The sequence below is a fragment of the Pelobates fuscus genome, chromosome 2 (assembly GCF_036172605.1).
Source record: "Pelobates fuscus isolate aPelFus1 chromosome 2, aPelFus1.pri, whole genome shotgun sequence".
Classification (NCBI taxonomy): Eukaryota; Metazoa; Chordata; class Amphibia; order Anura; family Pelobatidae; genus Pelobates; species Pelobates fuscus.
The window spans coordinates 394763139-394782963 of record NC_086318.1 but is presented as its reverse complement, the minus strand read 5'-3'; the positions used below and the strand labels follow the sequence as shown (position 1 = coordinate 394782963).

Genomic DNA, 19825 nt, shown 5'->3' with positions numbered 1-19825 from the left:
GGATGGTGCGGGCAGAGCCAAGTCAGAGTGTCAGGGGAGCCACCTGGTTATATATAGCTATACGGTAGATAGATTAAATCTCTTCAAAACCGATGGGGGGATTAACAGTTGCTACTAGCAGGAGTTTACTCCCACAATATAGAATGTCAGTTGGGCATGCACTTATCAACAAAAGCGTTTGAACAGCATTTTGAACCTTTATGGTTAGCTAAGATTAAAGGGACACTATAGTCACCTGAACAACTTTAGCTTAATGAAGCAGTTTTGGTGTATAGAACATGCCCCTGCAGCCTCACTGCTCAATCCTCTGCCATTTAGGAGTTAAATCCCTTTGTTTATGAACCCTAGTCACACCTCCCTGCATGTGACTTGCACAGCCTTCCATAAACACTTCCTGTAAATAGAGACCTATTTAGGCTTTCTTTATTGCAAGTTCTGTTTAATTAAGATTTTCTTATCCCCTGCTATGTTAATAGCTTAATTTAGAGATTGAGATACATTTATTTAAGGTAAATTACATCTGTTTGAAAGTGAAACCAGTTTTTTTTTCATGCAGGCTCTGTCAATCATAGCCAGGGGAGGTGTGGCTAGGGCTGCATAAACAGAAACAAAGTGATTTAACTCCTAATTCTACGAATCACAAAAGTTTAGTCACAGCACTCCCATGCCCATTTCTATCTGTTCCACACCCTGTGGACACAGTCTCCCCAAGACATTCTCCGACTCTTCTTGTCCTTTTCTGAACCCTCTGTTTCCTATGCACCTCATTTGTGACCCCCCATGCTTTTCTGTTTCTCCCACCATTGGTCTGTTTAGGACACACTTTTGCTCTTTCTTTTGCGCTTCTCTCTCATCAACTTTGCAATTCTTATTTTTATTTTTCCTTTTTTTTTGTCCATAGCTTACTTTTTTTATTTTAGATTGTATGTTTATTATTGCTTTCTTCCCTTTGTACCTATTTGTCACGCTATTTCATGTGTGTATTTTAAATATATATTTGAGGTGTGAAAAATAACATGAAATGTAGAAATCTGCACAATGTCATTCTGTAAATGAACCCCTCCATCTTAAAGGGTTACTCCAACCACCATGACCACATCTGCTTTTAGAAGTAATCATGGTGGTAGGAATCTGTATTTGGAGCGTCTCTGCTTGAAGCACCTGCAAAGGTGAATGTACCCCCCCCCCGTTTTTGTTTTTGTTTTTTTTAGCCCTCCCTATCTCCCTGCATTGCTTAACCCCTCAATGACGGTGGGCGTTCTTTGCCGGTCCTAAACGCCGGTGGGCAGCATAGAACGTTCTCACCGTCCTGGGGACTAACAATTGCCACCATCCTTAACGCCGTTAGGGCGTACTATGTCGCTCCGCATTTAGTGAGCCTAAACAACGTCAGGGCGGCATAGTAAGCCTGCAGACTTACCTGTACCGGCGATCCCGGTCCTGGGAGACCGCCTCTCGAGACATGCAGTCCCCCTGCTTCCATTTCGGCCCTCCAATCACATGGCCGCAAAGCAGTTTGAGACTGCCTGCATGGGGGACGGCCTCAGTGTTCAGGCAATCCCCCTAGTTCCTGCAAATTAAAATAAAGTTACAATCACACATTTAAATGATATATTACACATGTATTATACATGTATAATATATTATAAGTGAATTAAAACACCTGATTTGCATATTATAGCAACCGGCCTTAATACATATCAAAATACACTTCGAATTATATTTTATCTATATATTTGTGCTCGGGGCAACCATCAAGATAAATGTATACTTTGTAGTGACTTAACCTGTATAGAGGAAAAAGGTTGATGTGTGCAGGAATCGATATATGCGGTAGGCCGGTAAATAAAGTGGGCAAAAAGCAGAAGTATCCTGCCAAAGAATATTTATTAATACACAGAACATAATGCAAAGCGATATACCTCAAGATGACATTTTCTCAAAAGCCCTCCGTATTTCTTGAACAGGTTGTGGTATGTATACTGAGAAACCGGATGACTTCCATTGACCTAGTGATTTGATAACATGGACTGGTATGTCCTTACTGGATGCAGTAGAAGAAGCCCCTATCCTGAAGGAGTGTCCTGAATATCTACTAGAATTCAAACCCAGTCTAGTTAGTAACACTCGTACGTACAGCATGAATTTGGAGGGGCAAGGACGGCCCCGTGGAGTGACAGAAAGGGTGTGTCTGATTGCGTTGGTAGTGTGAGGAGATAAGAATCCAGAACCTTCACCGGGAACCATTTGTTTTGCATAGGGTAATATGCGATCTGAACTGGCTAAACTAGTTGGCTCTATTTAGTAACGTGTAATTATAGGACATGGTGATCTTAGTGTTTTACTAGATATGAATGGGTAACATTTGATGTAGGGTAGCACCACTGGCTTTGTGTATGCCTTTAAGTATGGCCTTAATTGGATTAGAAAAAAGAAAACTGGGGTTGTCTGGGAATAATAAATACATATGATGCTGAATGCCGGTTAAGTATAACTTGATAGTATTGTGGTATAGTTTTAACCTGAGGTGGCAAAAAGTAGCGAAAGCTACCAAAGATGTAATGTCAAACATCTTATCCAGTGTATGTTCTAACAGGAATTTCTTGTATAATGAGAAAGCACCAATTGTAGGATTGGCGAGTGTTAGTTGAAAGGACCATGCTAGTTAAGACTAGACTATGATCCAGTAACTCCTTTAATCCATGACTAGCTCCTGGAACGGAGGGGCGGCTGTGGCTTCCTGTGAGGCAGTGGGTAGAGTTCTCCTGAATGCTTGAAATTTAAAGCGGGACAATTGGTCAGCTGCTTTATTGAAAATACCAGGAAGATGACAACAAACCAGATAAAAATTATTACAGGCCGCTAACCAAGGTTGTCGGAAAGACATCGTACTGAGCAACCAGCCCATAAATGGCCCCATGCTACAGCTGCCGGAACGATGGGATATACCGTGAATAAGGCCATCTACCCCAGAGCCAACTGTCACCAAATATGACTGCAAAACCAGTGGTAGCTGCTGCATCTGTTGAGATGACGGGGGAATGTATCGACAACTGTGGGAGAAACCTGCTCCTCCCATTCCAGTGTAACAGGAATTTGCACAACATGAGTAGGTCAGCAGTAGCCTGAGGGTCGAGGGGGATACAATTATAATCGTTGGCAAATTCAGGAAGTAGGCTATGGAGTCTAGCGATAAAGGCTCTACCTTGCGGGATAATCCTTATGGCAAAATTAAGGGACCCCAACAGAGATTGTAACTCCTTGCGGTTGCAGGTACCCACTTGTCTGTATTGGTTGATAACCTGTAGGATATTATCTATTTTTCCTAACTGGAGACTCACTTCCATGGCCACAGAATCAAGGTTTATACCCAGGAAACTTATCAAGGTGTAAGGACCTTCTGTCTTTTTGGGAGAGACTGGTACACCTAAGGAATAAAATAACTGAATGTCTTTGGTCAAATCACTTGGGGGAGAGGAATTGTTTTTGATAAACAGAAAATCATACCGATAGTGGATAACTGTATGGCACCTGCACGTGTTCAGTAGAAGCCAACACAAGGTCTCAGCGAACATATTGAAAATTTTAGGGCTGCTTTTCGAACCGAAGGTGAGTCTTGTAAAGAAATAGTACAGCCCTTTCTATTTAATACCATGCAGATGCCATAGAGATGGTTGAACGGGTATTAATTTGAAGGCGTTAATAATATCTGTTTTACTGAGCCAGGCTCCAACCCCTGCTGTAATAATGGCGTCAATTGCATTATCTATTGTGGCATACTGCAGTGAAAACTCTTCCGATGGAATTAAGGAGCTAAGGCTAGGTATTCCTGATGAGTGAGGTGCAGAGAGAACTATGATCAATCTCTGTTTAGCTGAGGATTTTCCAGTGACCAAACCTATCAGGTTAGTCCTCAATTTGAATAACGGAGGCTCATTGAACAGTCCTAATAAAAACCCTTCCTCCAGTTCCTGTTGCAACAGTGTATCAACCGTATCAGTATCTGCCAAAGCTGATTGGAGGTTATTGCATTCCACAATGCCTGCTGGAATGTGAATAAGACCGGTATGGAAACCATGTGTAAAGCCCTTAATCAAGAAATCAACCAAGTGTTTGGAAGGGTGAGAAGCTAAAGAGCCAGCCAGAGAGCCAACATTAACTGAGGTCAGATAAGGTATGCATTTTATGCATTTTATTTAGGCACATGGACTTCGCTGCAGATCGTTAGGCCAATTACGGTATGGCAGGTAAGGGGGAAGTCCATTATATAGGTCCCTCATGCCCCTCCCACAACTCCAGGCTCCAGGCAAAGCCTTTACATATATATACACGTGTGTGTTTATGTACGTGTGTGTGTGTGTGTGTGTGTGTGTATATATATATATATATATATATATTCGACGTGTATATTTATCTACTATTTTTACATAATTAAGTAATTTTTTTATTAATTATAATTCAAGCAACCTGCTTGACAACCCAGGCAGAAAGTCCAGCAAATTTAATTTACAAGCCCTATATTTAACCCTGTAAGTTTCCAAAACACTGTAAAATATGTACATATGGGGTACTGTTATACTCGTGACACAAATATGAGTGTTTTAGAACACTAAAATTTGTAATGATGATGATGTCATCCGTAAAAGCACAGTTTTTGTGTGGTAAAAAAACGAAACCGAAAAAACACAAATATGAACGCTAACTTTGGCCAAGGTTTGTGACTAAGTGGCAACTACTAAAGACCACTTACCACATTCTGAATACCCTTGGTTTTCTACTTTTATGAATGGTATGCCATGATGAGGTAATTCTCATTCCTGGGCTGCCATATATTCTGAAAGGCAGCATAGGCCACCTAACCAATCTGGTAAACAGAAATGGGAAAACCCTTTATTTGACCCTGTAACTTTCCAAAACCCCATAAAACCTTGTATGTGTGTGTGTGTGTGTGTGTGTGTGTGTGTGCAGTGGTGTATCCTGGTTTTGTGCTGCCCTAGGCAGGACAAAACTCAGGCGCCCTCTCCCCCCCCCCCCGCCTTCTAAATACACACACATTCACTGACAGATACGCATACACTAGCTAAAAAAAACACACACTCACTAACAGACACACACACACTCATAGGCAAACACACTCACACTTACAGACACACACTCACTAGCAGACACACTATGGATGTCACTTCTGGTGAATCAGCTTCGGACACGGAAGTACAATGTGAAGGTGGAACTTTTTTAGAGAGCAGACCCCCCGGTACGACAACAAGGAGCAGAGGCAGAGGCGGAAACGATATAGAACAAGGAGAGGCCACAAGGGGAAGATCCAATGTCCGTGGGAGACCCCCACTGAGACGCTAGTACCGGTATTTAATTTATCCCAGAGAACATTACTTAAAGAAGAAATTGAGATCCTACAATTAGGACTATCTTTTGTTCCTGGGACCAGTCCAAATGTATTCACCTGGAATGTGGAACTATATAATTTTGGAAGAACAATGCGACTAAAAGATCACTTCAACAAATTTTCAACAAACACTCCTTTTCCAGAACAGGCAACTACAAGGTTTAGACCAAAATCTTACTTTGATCCTCAAAATAATAGAGCAAGTATCAAAACTTTTTTATCCACTGTTCAGGCAGAATCTGCTCAAATACTACAACAAACAGGTCAGACACGGAGCAATTTAAGCAGAAAACAACATGCCCTTATTAAGAAATTGGCACAGGACACATCCATCATTATACGCCCCGCAGATAAGGGTGGGGGTATAGTCGTAATGGACTATACTAAATACGCTGAAGAAATCAGAAAACAACTCATGGATGAAAATACTTATCAAGTGCTTGAAGGAGATCCTACCATCACAATACAGGCAAGAATAGAGGACATACTAAGCATGGGAGTAAGAGCCAATTATATAGATTTGAATTTGTATACATACCTCATTCAAAAATTTCCCAGAACACCGGTGTTGTACACAATACCAAAAATACATAAAGACCAAACCGCACCACCAGGAAGACCCATAGTTTCGGCGATTGGCGGAGTCCTTGAACCACTGGGGAAGTGGTTGGATGCCCAATTCAAGGAAACAGTACTGAATCTTCATACATGTATAAAGGACACCCCCTCATTGCTACAAGAGTTACGTCTCCTTCATATTGAGGTACAAAACCCAATTTTGATAACTATGGATGTGAGTAGCCTCTATACCATCATCCCGCATGATGATGGTATAGAGGCTATGAGAAAGGTCCTGTGCGCCTCAACTACATACAGTGGCCCGCCGATCGAGTTTACCCTGGAGATCCTGGAAACAGTACTAAAGAATAATTATTTCAGGTTCGAACAACAATGGTACATGCAGATCTCGGGCACATCGATGGGGGCCCCGATGGCGCCCATGTATGCTAATACATACATGTATATCTTTGAGGAAGAGCACATATTGAAACCCTATGGCCATAATATTATAAGATACTTTCGCTTTATCGACGATGTACTGATTCTATGGAGTGGTACAATGGAACAAGCCAAACAGATGGTAGAATCCATTAATGAATTACCCACACCAGTAAGGATGACAGCAGAGATAAGCACAGAAAAAGTCCATTTCTTGGATGTAGAACTGTCTATAACAAATAAGAAAGTTGAGTTTTCGCTTTATACGAAACCCACGGATCGGAACACGATCTTACATTACACGAGTGCCCATCCGAAAAACTTAAAGAACTCGATCCCTCAAGCCCAATTTCTCAGAGTAATGAGGAACAATTCGAAAGATGATGTCAGACGACAACAATTGGACCAGATGAAAAGTAAATTCATGGAACGTGGATATGGGAGTACAGTCCTAGAAGCAGCATTGGAAAAAGCACAAGAGAAAGCAACCAAGCCACAGGACACCTTAAGGAAACCAGCACTGGTTTTTCCCATCACGTTTCATAACCAAGCTCATAAAGTATCTAAGGTTATTAAGAAAAACTGGAACATGTTGTCACATGAAGACTCATTACCCAAAGAATTTAGAGAACCCCCAAGAATCTGTTTTCGCCGGAACAGAAATTTAAAAGACATGTTAATAAAAACGGATCCAGTTGAAAGTTACATCAAATCCCAGCCGTCACAGATACGAGGATGTGTACGATGCTTAGGATGTGTGACGTGCGGCCATATGGTGCCAGCACGCACATTCTCTCATCCACATAGAAACAAGATCTACAGGATCAGATATACAATTACATGCAAATCTACGTATATCATATACAAATGATCATGTCCTTGTGGTTTATGTTACGTCGGCAAGACGGAAACACAAATATGCGAACGGATCAGGGGACACAGGTCCAATAGCAGAACGGCATTCAGGGATGGAGTCACGGATAAACCGGTTGCGAAGCATTTCTTGGAATACAAACACTCTCTGGCCACTCTAAAATTTGTAGCAATCGACCACGTTCCACTCCCAAGAAGAGGTGGGAATAGAGGCAATATATTACTACGCAGGGAGGCGTTCTGGATTTTTGAACTGGACACAGTTGCACCCAGGGGTTTAAATGAGCAGTTATCATATGCCCCGTTCATTTGATTTAAACTATATGTCAATCCTCTTGAGCAAAGTTTTGTTTTTAAAAATAGAATTACCCCCCATTGCAGCACAACATAGGTCTTTATATATAGGACCTATTAAATATTAGATGAGAGAGAAGGGAGATCAGACCTAATTATATATACGTTAATAGGAGGGACATCCATATCACCGTAGTATCTGTAAATAGATAGCACATTGTATCACTTTAATGTTTAATATAAGCACTTTAGTGTATATAAATGCAAGAGGTATCACTTTAACAACAAACGCAAGCGGCACAAAGTTTCACTTTAATAAACTAGGTTAGCACTTTATTGTACATAACATGCAATCAGTTTCACTTTAATGATTCACATAAATAACACCAGGCATTATTGTAATAAGTTACAGTGAGCACTTTAATGTACATAAACGCAACCAGTATCACTTTAAAATGTACATAAAAAGCACAGAGTATCACTTTAATATTAAATGATAGCACTTTAATGTATATAAGTGCAATATAGTATCACTTTAACTATTTAGATATTAGTGACAAACATAATGACACTATTTAAAGCAAACATTCATATAAGTAAGCACTGAGTATCACTTCAAACATAATGTTTAACACTTTGAAAGGGTATAGTTGTAAAAGTGTGAACAAATACTTTAACACTTTAATAGTTAATAGGAAAGGTAGTAACCCCTTTTTAGAGAGAGATGACTAATAGAGCTTAGAGGGGTGGTATATCTTTAAAAATGGCTTTGAAGACGGTCCTAGCCGATATATACAAAAGTAACTTAGAATCTCACTAATATTTAATCCTATTAAAATATTGCTATAATACTTTATAATTAGAATACATTTGAATTTAGAAAATGAAAGTGAGCAGCTGATATATTAAAAAGGTGTCCGAGATGACACAACTACAGCTAGCCACATAAGGTTGGTGCTGCAGGGGGGTTAATAAGATGTGTACACATGATGTTTTATCTGTTTAATCCACCTAACAGGCGCCCGAGCAGTGTGTAGGAGTGTTTCATTGCCGGGTGCCTTGTTTACATTTCGGGTTACCCTGGCAACGGCACAATGACGCGGACACGCTACTTCCGGTTTCGGCATGTTCGCACATGCGCACACGGAAGCGAGAAACGCCGGGCGCCTGAATACACAGGTGGTAAGTGTTTTTAATTTGTTTAATAAGTCTGTTTAGCTATATATAAGCGGTTTTTTGTATATGTAATAGTTTTGTGAGCTGAGTTGGTCCTGATGAAAGCCACTGAAGTGGCTGAAACGTTGACAAAGATGACAGCAACTATATTTTAACAATATGGAATAAAGAAGAAATGTTTTAATCCTAACAACAGACCGTGAGTGCAAGCCTTTATTTTTGAGAATATTTTATATATATATATATATATATATATATATATATATATATATATATTCGACGTGTATATTTATCTACTATTTTTACATAATTAAGTAATTTTTTTATTAATTATAATTCAAGCAACCTGCTTGACAACCCAGGCAGAAAGTCCAGCAAATTTAATTTACAAGCCCTATATTTAACCCTGTAAGTTTCCAAAACACTGTAAAATATGTACATATGGGGTACTGTTATACTCGTGACACAAATATGAGTGTTTTAGAACACTAAAATTTGTAATGATGATGATGTCATCCGTAAAAGCACAGTTTTTGTGTGGTAAAAAAACGAAACCGAAAAAAACACAAATATGAACGCTAACTTTGGCCAAGGTTTGTGACTAAGTGGCAACTACTAAAGACCACTTACCACATTCTGAATACCCTTGGTTTTCTACTTTTATGAATGGTATGCCATGATGAGGTAATTCTCATTCCTGGGCTGCCATATATTCTGAAAGGCAGCATAGGCCACCTAACCAATCTGGTAAACAGAAATGGGAAAACCCTTTATTTGACCCTGTAACTTTCCAAAACCCCATAAAACCTTGTATGTGTGTGTGTGTGCAGTGGTGTATCCTGGTTTTGTGCTGCCCTAGGCAGGACAAAACTCAGGCGCCCTCTCCCCCCCCCCCCCCGCCTTCTAAATACACACACATTCACTGACAGATACGCATACACTAGCTAAAAAAAACACACACTCACTAACAGACACACACACACACACTCATAGGCAAACACACTCACACTTACAGACACACACTCACTAGCAGACACACACTCACACTAACAGGCAAACACACACACAGTCAGAGACACACACACACAGTCAGACACACACACACTCACTAGCAGACACACACTCACTAACAGACACACACACTCACACTATCAGGCAAACACACACACACACACACACTAACAGACACACTCACTCACTAGCAGACACACTCACTCACTAGCAGACACACTCACTCACTAGCAGACACACTCACTCACTAGCAGACACACACACTCACTAACAGACACACACACACAGTCAGACACACACTCACTAACAGACACACACACTAGCAGACACACACACACTCACTAGCAGACACACACACACTCACTAACAGACACACACACACACACACACACTCACACAGTCAGAGACACACACTCACACTAACAGGCAAACACACACACAGTCAGAGACATACACACACACACAGTCAGACACACACACACAGTCACTAACAGACACACACACACACAGTCAGAGACATACACACACACACACACTAACACATTTTTTAAAAAAATTTAACCTCCCCCCCCCCCCAGCCTCCTTACCTTTGGGAATGCTGGGGGGGGGGAAGGGTCTCTTTCTCCCTGGCGGTCCAGTGGCTGCTGGGCGGGCGGCACTGGCTGCTGGGCTGATATCTGGCGGGCGGCTGGCGAGGGAGAGCTCCCCCTGAGCTGTCTGCTCAGCTCCCTCGCGCGCTGCACAGTGAGGCTGGGAGGCGGAGCCGGAATATGATGTCATATTCCGGCTCCCAGCCTCACTCTGCGGCGCGCGAGGGAGCTGAGCAGACAGCTCAGGGGGAGCTCTCCCTCGCCAGCCGCCCGCCAGCGCCGCCCGCCCGACCGGCATGTCTGTTAGCCGCGAAGCTAACAAGGCATTTGCCCAGGGCATTTGGGGGCGGTGTTTTTTGCCGCCCCCTGGAAAATGCCGCCCAAGGCAAATGCCTTGTTTGCCTCGCGGCTAATACGCCCCTGTGTGTGTGTGTGTGTGACTGTCTGCAATTGTGTATGTGTATCTGTCTGCCTGTAACAGTGTGTGCATGTGTGTGACTGTCCGCCTGTAACTGTGTGTGTGTCACTGTCTAACTGTGTGTATGTGTGTGTCACTGTCTGCCTGTAACGGTCTGAAGATTTTTATATCAGGGTGCCTAATGGCCTAAGGCCAGCCCTGACTGGAGAGAATGGTCTAATGCATACAATAGGACAATTAATGCCCCCAGTTTGGTGTGTGAGATAAGAGCTTTTCTTTGAACACCTCTTGGTTGGAAGAAGTTCCGTGGCACTTTTCTGAGTTTCACATTTTAAATGCCAGATAGGTGTGCCAAATCAGGCAATGCTATTCATTGATCATGCCTTCAGCACTCAAAGCCACCCCATGCATCTTCCCAGCTTTAGTTTAAGTTCCTTTCAAGGTTTACTTAGCTTTGGGGTTAACTAAGAAACTTGACTATTTTGCTTAAGCAGTGCCTGTGGTTTTACATATGATAAATTACAGTGTGTCTGAAAGTATGACCTACAGATGGCAACAAATCGGTATCAAATACTGGATGAGAAATAGGCACACTAGAATTCACGCTTAGTACTTTATTCATGATGAAAGTAAGTTCATGTTCTCGGTCCACACGATAATGCATTAATGATTTCTGCAAATTTTGATAAGATTTCTCAGTCAACAAGGCAGAAGGTACATTTTTCGGGACTTTATCAGGGTAATATACTAAAATGAGAATTCAAAGTGAATTTAAAATGTAATACCAGAGTACCCGAACTTAAAGCAAAGTATTGAGAAATTGCCAGATAAATATGCCGGTCTAGACAGTTGTTAGGAGCTTACTCCTAACTAACGTGCTTTTATGCTATGATTGATTTGATGTATTTAAAGGTATAACATTTAAGTTAGTTTCTTTTATTTATTTTTTAAATATAGTATAGCTTTCTAATTGATCTAAATAATGTGTGTGATTGGAGCAAGTTTTAAAAAAAATCTAGAAAAAAAGCACTACAAACACCAATCCAATAAACAGACCTTTTATTAGCAATGAAATCAAGTACATCTTCCAATAATGAATGTTTTAATGTGACACAATTGATTTTTAATATTGTGTAAATATACATTAAAAAAAAAAAAAGACTAATTGGGGTCACAAAAAACATCTTGAGCATTTCAGAGTAATCTTTGCTGCTAAATTTTGGAGGTTAACTTTACTACAATACTACTGGTTGGAGGTTAACCTTACTACAATACTACTGGTTGGGAGGTGGACAATGTCCACAATTAGGGAAACCTACAGGGATTTAAAGTGAGAATTCTAAGTGAATTTAAAATTTAGAGTAAAAAAATGCTTCCAACTCAGCTACTTTGGCCTTAAATTTGAAATTCACTTTGAATTATCATATTTATGAATAAACCTGATAATTTGATGCCTACTAGTGATGTGCATGGGAAAAATAGTCGGTTCGGTTCAGCATTCCGAAATTCAGCACTTAGGGTAAGTGTAGGGTTAGGGGTAAGGTTAAGGGTAGGGTTAGGGTTACCCTACCCCAGCCCCTAACCCCACCCCAACCCCTAAATCTACCCTAACCCCAACCCTCTCCTGTTTTGCGACTTTTCAGAAATCTGAAGCACTTTGGAAATTCGGCTTTTCGGCATTCGGAAATTCGGCACTTCAGACATTCAGAAGCGTCTGAATTTGCATTCGGAACGAAACAAATTGCACATGTCTAATGCCTACTACTGTTATGGCCTTTAGTGAGCATCTAATGAAACTCCACTATTGCTGATATGCTACTCTGATCTGATTTCTATAATTGCAAATCTGTATCTGGAAGCTCTCAATGCCCCAAGCTGGTCTGTCTATTTATTAGTCTTGATTCATTCTATGGAATTGAATACTGTAAGACGGAACTGTTTCTTCATAGCGGAACCTTATCTGCTTCCTCTAATTCATGCATCTGCAAAATACCTTCAGAAAGTACTCTGATATGTAGATGCTGTTTTGAATGTTTTATTATACAGTATTGGGTAAATGTGATTTTACCAGCAATAGCACTTTACGTTACAGGAATATAATAACGTGAATACACACATTTTTTTCTTTGTTGTTGTTGTAAGAACTACAACCATCTTTGGCTAGGGCTTTCTTTTTCCTAGGCTAGACATCGAAGAGGTTAATTTCTTCTCCCAAACAAAGAAATTCTGCAATTCCAATTTTGCGGTTTTGTTCCATCCTAGTCCTGGAGAGCCAGAACCTTCCAATGTTAGTTGGAACTCTGTCGCCTGGCCGTGAACTGGTATGTGATGGATGAATTCATGCACTGCTTGGTCAGCATCTGGTTAGCTGATAGTTCCCAGAAGCAACTATTATCCATCTGCCTGGTAATGCCTGCCTGCTGCCATGCAATATCCGGGATCTTGGGAACCGTGCAGAAAGTCAATGTGCGGTTCTTGGCCTCTATGTTTGTCCGTCCCTTGTGGGAGATCCACAGCAGAGACCATCATAGAACTTCTTTCTGTTGCAGCTTGTGTTGTTACCTTTTTTTATCGGCAGTTCATTTCTTCTTGGATTTTACTGTCATTGTTTTAAGAATGCAAGCTGTAATAGTATTATGTCTGCTGTGCAGAACAATTGCAATGATTTTAAGTATAACTCTAAATGTGCAAATCCCAGCCTGGCTGTTGACTATTGCTAGCAGAATGATAAAGGAAAACTTTCATTAGGTAGTATTTTTTCAAAAACCATTACCTGCTGGACTTGCCTTGGCAGTTCTTTTCTTTAACCCTTTCTCTATCGAAAACAGCCCATTTCTCTTCTTATCGCATGTTGCCTCTGTCATTGTCTTCACTTTCCCAGTTACATATTCTTCTTTGCATATATGTTGCAATTTACATACCTTATGCTAGAGCATTTTTACCTGGGTTTTAATTCTAGATAACTTTTTTTTTTAATTTTTTTTTTATTGTAAACTCCCATTAGCTAGACCTTAGCCACGAGTGTTTCTGTCTGTCAAACTTGTTTCTTAGTCGATCCATCTTGCCCACAGCTTTGCAGAACATGTAGTGACAATGTATAAATAATGGTAACATTATTAAAGGGTTTGTTTTGGTGAAGCAGAGCCTCTAGTGGTTAACACAGGGAATTGCAGCTTACCCAGAAGAAGGCACACAAAGTTAAAATTGTATTACCGTACTCCAACCCTTTCTTATTAATATTTTTGGGTTTATAATGCCTTATTAAGGTCCCACCATATTTTATTAAGTAATCTTGAAAAGTAGATTAAAACTTACCTTGAATCCAGTGCCATGATTGCTTTATAAAAGGGACTATTAATAGTGGTGTTGAACAGCAATGGTGCCCATGAGAGCTGCAGCATATATAATTGTGGTGTTGACAAGTTTAAAGGTACAGTCTAAGCACCAAAATAACGTAATCAATTAACTTTGGGGCTGCCTTACATATAAAACATTGCTATTTTTATTCAGTAACAATCGGATGCAAATATAAATAAATGTGTGTGTGTTTCTTTAAATATATATTTTTTTAAATGAGGCAATACTAAATAAAGTATAGGAAAGGGTATCGCTGATGTAATTTTATAAATGTAAAATTGAGACATTTTGATTACATGTGGTGACGCAAGCTAATTATTTTATATTTTTGATTCTGTCGCAACTTCCAACTAAAAATACACACAATATCTTTTTCACACAAGCGTAGAGAAACGTTCAACTTTGGATGTTTTCCTTTTATTCCTTGCTAGCTAATAATTTATATTCTGGGTTAAGCCATTCCTTTACCCAGACCTGACTTTTTTGTGATACATAGAGAATTGTGCCCTAGTATCAGTAATTATGTGTATGTGAAGTCACTGAGTTATGGTGCCATCTGCAGGGCCGTTTGGTTATTGTTTTATTAGACATCACCGAATTAGGTTTACTGAATTCTGGGAATTTGAAACAATTCCTTATATTCCCGTGTCTCAGCATTTTCATAGGGAAAGCACTGCATACCCTCTGCTTAGCAGTCTATTTGTTTGTAACAAGTTTTTTTTGTTTGTCTACTAACGTCTCTGCTGTTGTGTGTATTTTTTTTTTTTTATCTAGGAGAGGCCAGCCCAACGAGACGGGAAGCTGTGAAAAAGAAGACTGCAGAATACCTCATGCGTGCCGAGACCCTGTCCAGCTTGTGCTTTAAACCTCCATCAGAAGAGGCTACACTTAGTCTGGTGAGTTACAGATTTTAGCCTTTTTGCGACCCCACTGGAATTATAGTAAACATGTTAGTGACCATTTACATAACTGTAAGATAGATCCTATGGTCTTTTGCAGTGCACTTGTCATTCCAAAATCACATTACATGTTTTAAAAGCTGTAAAAATGGCAAATTTCAAGAGCCAACTTTGACTTGGTGACCGTTTTTTTCGCTCAGCCCAAGAGTGTACTGTGGTGAGAGGCCTGTAGTAGAGAAAAGTAGAATATACTGTTAACGATGCAAAACCTTCAGCAGCTAGCATTGACATATTCCCACGATTCCCCTTACTTGCCTAATTTACATATTTTTCCCTTCTTACTGAGCATTTGAAAATTGTAATCATGTAATACATGAATTAAAGTTAGAGGACCAATAGATTACAGGTCCCATGACATGAAGGTCCAGACCCTCAGAAATATTTGCGATTTGCCCCAAATCCTGTGGGACATGATTGCCCCTGGACATATAATTGTTTAAAGTGGAGGTAAGAGGAACTTACTTGTGATCTCTTTCCCCCTCTCATTCTGTCCACTTGCCTGGAAGCTTTAACATAGTTGACCAGGCACTCTGTTGTTTATGGCCCCTCCTGATGGCCACAGATATCAACCGTTCAGACAGTGTTACAAGAAGCTGCTGTTTTTAGAAACCGAGATCTTCAGTCAATTGGGGAATTACAGGACTCTCACCAGGGCTAATAGATATGCCTTGCAGGCATGGGTTATGAGCAGGCCCAACATTTCTGTTAGTTGACTATTTGGTTGAGCAAAAATCTCAGAGAAACTGGAAGCAAAATGTATCAAAATAATAATCTTTAGTGTTATTATTGCTTCCAAGTCATTTTTGTCTTCTTTGTGTCCTTATCTTTGCTCTTTTTGCCAATACCATGCACTAACCTATCCACAGTAGTCATGGATAGACTGGCTATAGAAGCCAGGCTTTATAAATGTAACACTCCACTGCCCAAATCCAAAAAATAAAATATAAATCACTGTTTGGTAGATATACCCTCAGTGAAAATAGGCATGCATTTCATTATGCATTTTTTTCTTTGGGTGTATATCTAAAAATAGCTTGCAAAGGCTGCAATTATCTTGTCTGCTGCCCTTGCAAGCCCTCCCCTTCAAACCCCACCCAGACTGCCTGTGCCTGTCCAATCACAGATTCCCCAATAAAAAGTCTTTGCAAGACTTGTGCTCTTGGCCATTGCTGCCTCTTGAGTTTCGTTCTGCCGAGTTACACAGACCAGGAAGTAACTGAACCTGTTGACTGATTGAAGCTGAAAGGTGTAACAAGGTTAATTTATAAATGGCCCAATTTATATTGAAATCTGCACTTTTTGTACGTTAAAAAGAGTGTGCACTGTGGTATCAGAAAGGGGTTAGGGATACCCCTTTTAGATCATTGGTCTTGCATGGAAACATGTTCTGTAAACAGTAGTCATATACAGCATGTATATTGTATTTGAAAGAGTCACTAAACTTTATCTAGATGCAAAAATAAAAAGCTTGATGTAGTTATGTAACAAATGGCTTTTTAAACTCTAAAGTGCGTTTTCAATTCTCCAGTATGAATCACACAGGGTCCTCTGGTCTGTGAGAAGTCACTTACTGCTCGCCGCAGTAAGAGCTTTTATATTCACCTGTAATTGATAGAGGACCAGGGCTCTTCCAACCAAGGGTCTCTTTCATGGCTACAGCTGTAAGCGAGATTCATTTTTTTTCAGAACCTGAGAGACTAATAGGATAACAGCCACTACTGAGTCAATGGGGCAAGTGTTAATGCTGTCAGCTCACCTAATGTCTAAGCAGCCTGTAAGGTGTAAACCTACAGTTACACAAATGTATAGCAGTTCTACACTGTTCAGGCAGCACACGCAGCTTGCTCAACTTTTATTAAAAAAAAACAAAAACAATACAAAACCTAATCCCTAAAATAATTAAAAAGAAAAATATATCAATGCAACTTTAGGTGTACATATGAGTTACCGCTTGAGCTGTACCAAAAAGAACCCTGGCTGCACCCTGAAGCCCTAGTTTGGTACTCTTTTTGCATACATGGTTTATAAAGGATTAACAAGTGTTAGGTGATAAACTGCACTCATTGGAAGTGCCAAAGGTTTATTTATTTATTTTTGTTAGATGTTTTAATAAATTGTCAATAATTTAAAGGAACACTATAGAGTTAGGAATGCAAAAGTGTGTGCCTGCCCCCACACCCCAAGAAAATAAAGGGTTAGAAAGTTTACCGGATTCCAGCGCTGAGGCCGCGCTCATTAGGCCTTCCCCATAGGAAAGCATTGACTCAATTTCCTATAGGGATTTTTAAAATGCTGGGCGTCCTCATGCAAAGCGGGAGGACGGACGTCCAGCGTCTTTTCACAGATTTAAACGCTGTGTAAATCAAGGAAACCTGGGGGGCTATAGAGTTCCTTTAATAATTTAAGCAAGATAGCTGAATTGGAAAAAAATCTGTTTAATTTCTGTACAGTTCCCTTGTCAGTTCTCCATTATTAGTCTAGTGAATTACCCTCACAATAAAATTACTAGTCATATTTTTGTATTCTCTAACAATACGTGTAACAACAACTTACTTTTGTAAAAAGGGAATTGACAACTGTTTTGAAAGATTTATACGAGTGTATCATAACAGCTGGAATGTTGAATTTTCACAACTCAACTGTTTTTCTTTACATTTTGCAGTGCGGTTGTTAACTCCATACAACTTACACTTTAATGAATAACTGACTATATATTAATTTGTTTGCGTCTCATACAAGCCATCATGCAATGTTTTTTTGTCCCATTTCCTGTTGTGACAATTAAAAGCCAGCAAATAGATTGCAAAATGGACCCTTTTCTAACTTTTAAAAAAAATGTTTTATTTCCAATCTGTTTGCATAAACAAAAATAAAAACAAAGAAATCACTGAATTAGCATCCACCGGTTTAAATGTTTCAGAAACAATTAGGTGCATATATATTTTTTTTTCCCCTCTCTCCATACTTTTAATTTATTTACTTGGAACTTAATAATTAGAGAGACACATAAAACGTCATCTTTCATCTCGGCTCTCTGATTTATGATAAATTTAGTTTCCTTCGGCCTGGCATTTGCTCCAGCAGGCGTCCTTCCTTCAAGTACCATGCTGATTGATGTCTCATCTTTGATATCTTCCATTAGCCTCCAGGAGCACGGAGTTCAAGGCCCTCTCGGAACCCAAGGAGTCCTGCAGAGGAACTGAAGACCTTCAGAGTGCTTGGGGTGATTGACAAGGTAATTCTTCAGCATCTCTTCAAGAGTTCACTCATAAATCGACTGCATGCTGACATTCTGTCTTTGAAGTTGAGGATCTTAAGGATATGAAACAAAAGGGGAAAATGACTCAAATGCATCTGCACTTTTTAAAATAACAAAAGCAACAAAAAGAAAAAAAACAAAACATCCTTTATGTAAGCAATTCATGTAAGGCCGTGCAAAATATATTTGAGGTAAAGAGCACCGTGCATGTTTTATTGTTGTTCACAGTGTTGTATTGTTATTAAAAAAAGAGTTTAGAGCATAGACCACTTATACATTTCCTTTTAATTTGAGGTTAGAAATAAGTAGCAGGTTGATTAGTTCAGCTGTAATCTGGTAAGGTTTTATATGCAAATTAGCCCAAACAAAGAACCCAATTAGGCAGAATGAAACGCCTGGCAGACTGCGGTGATCTGTACAGTGTGATCAGAGCTGGTTCAAGGCCGACCAACACCCTGTGCAAAATCTCCAGTCAGTACCCACCATGGCCCTATTTAACATCTTAAAAGGAACATGTTCATCATTAGACAGTAGTCTGCATACAGAGAAAGCTACAGATATTACAAGGAAGTCAATCAAGTACAAGAGGGTGATGGTGTTAAAAGAAGGGATTTCAGGATAATGCTAGGTGATACTTCATCTGAAAAAGAAATGTAGACGCAAGGAATAGGCATACGGTAGAGATGGTAGATCCTCATAGAGTAGAGGAGTTTATAGAGTTTAAGATTGGAATATGTACATTACCTTCCTGAACAAGACGCAAAAGCCAGAATAAGACTTGCCCTTGGTACACCTGGAAATGTTTGGTTTGATGGCCAGTTACCTTTGATATGCTGGCAAATTCTATATTACTGTGTTTGAATCATTATTGCTGCATATGGCTTACATTGTGGTTCCATACGATGCAGTTACTTATGGCTGAGTTCTGTACTGGCGCTGGTGGATATCTCGGTATATTGAAGAGAAATTCTTTGAATGTGTGAATTAACTTTTTTTTTTATTTATTTTTTATAAGCCGCATTGACGTAAATCATCACTATATGGTATAAAATGGAATAATTAATAAGGAAAGAGGAGTGAAACATCTTGCCAAAGTTGTTGGTAGGGCTCTTTAAACTTAATTGTGCCACAATTTGTAGCTGTACCTTTGTATGAAATTATTTATTGGCAGAATGATGAGCCCAGTGCAAGAGCTGCAAAGGTAATCTGGTTATTATTTAACAAGACGCTGTGAGCCACGATCCTGGATTATGAGGTAGACCACAGGTTTTGGTTTTAGTTTAGCAATCAAGTGACAATCGTTCTGCCTGCACTACTGGCACGTAAAGAATTGAAGCAGCATGTCAGAATCCATGTTTGTGGATGCAGTGTGACTCAATTACAGATTAGATCAACCAGAACTGTCCCTGGTGACCTTGACTGGTGATTCTGTAAGGTGACCAGACTCACACCATGCTGCCTTTTTACTGTAGGCCTGCCTGTTGA

At 39.9% G+C, this 19825-nt stretch overlaps 1 protein-coding gene across 1 annotated transcript in view; it reads left to right on the top strand.

The window, feature by feature from the left end:
- RPS6KC1 (ribosomal protein S6 kinase C1) overlaps positions 1-19825 on the top strand; it is a 154799-nt gene that overhangs the window by 66283 nt on the left and 68691 nt on the right. The window contains exons 8-9 of the mRNA XM_063443840.1: positions 14897-15018; positions 18224-18316. Of these exons, the coding sequence (XP_063299910.1) occupies positions 14897-15018; positions 18224-18316 (215 nt within the window). The remainder of the gene's footprint in view (positions 1-14896; positions 15019-18223; positions 18317-19825) is intronic.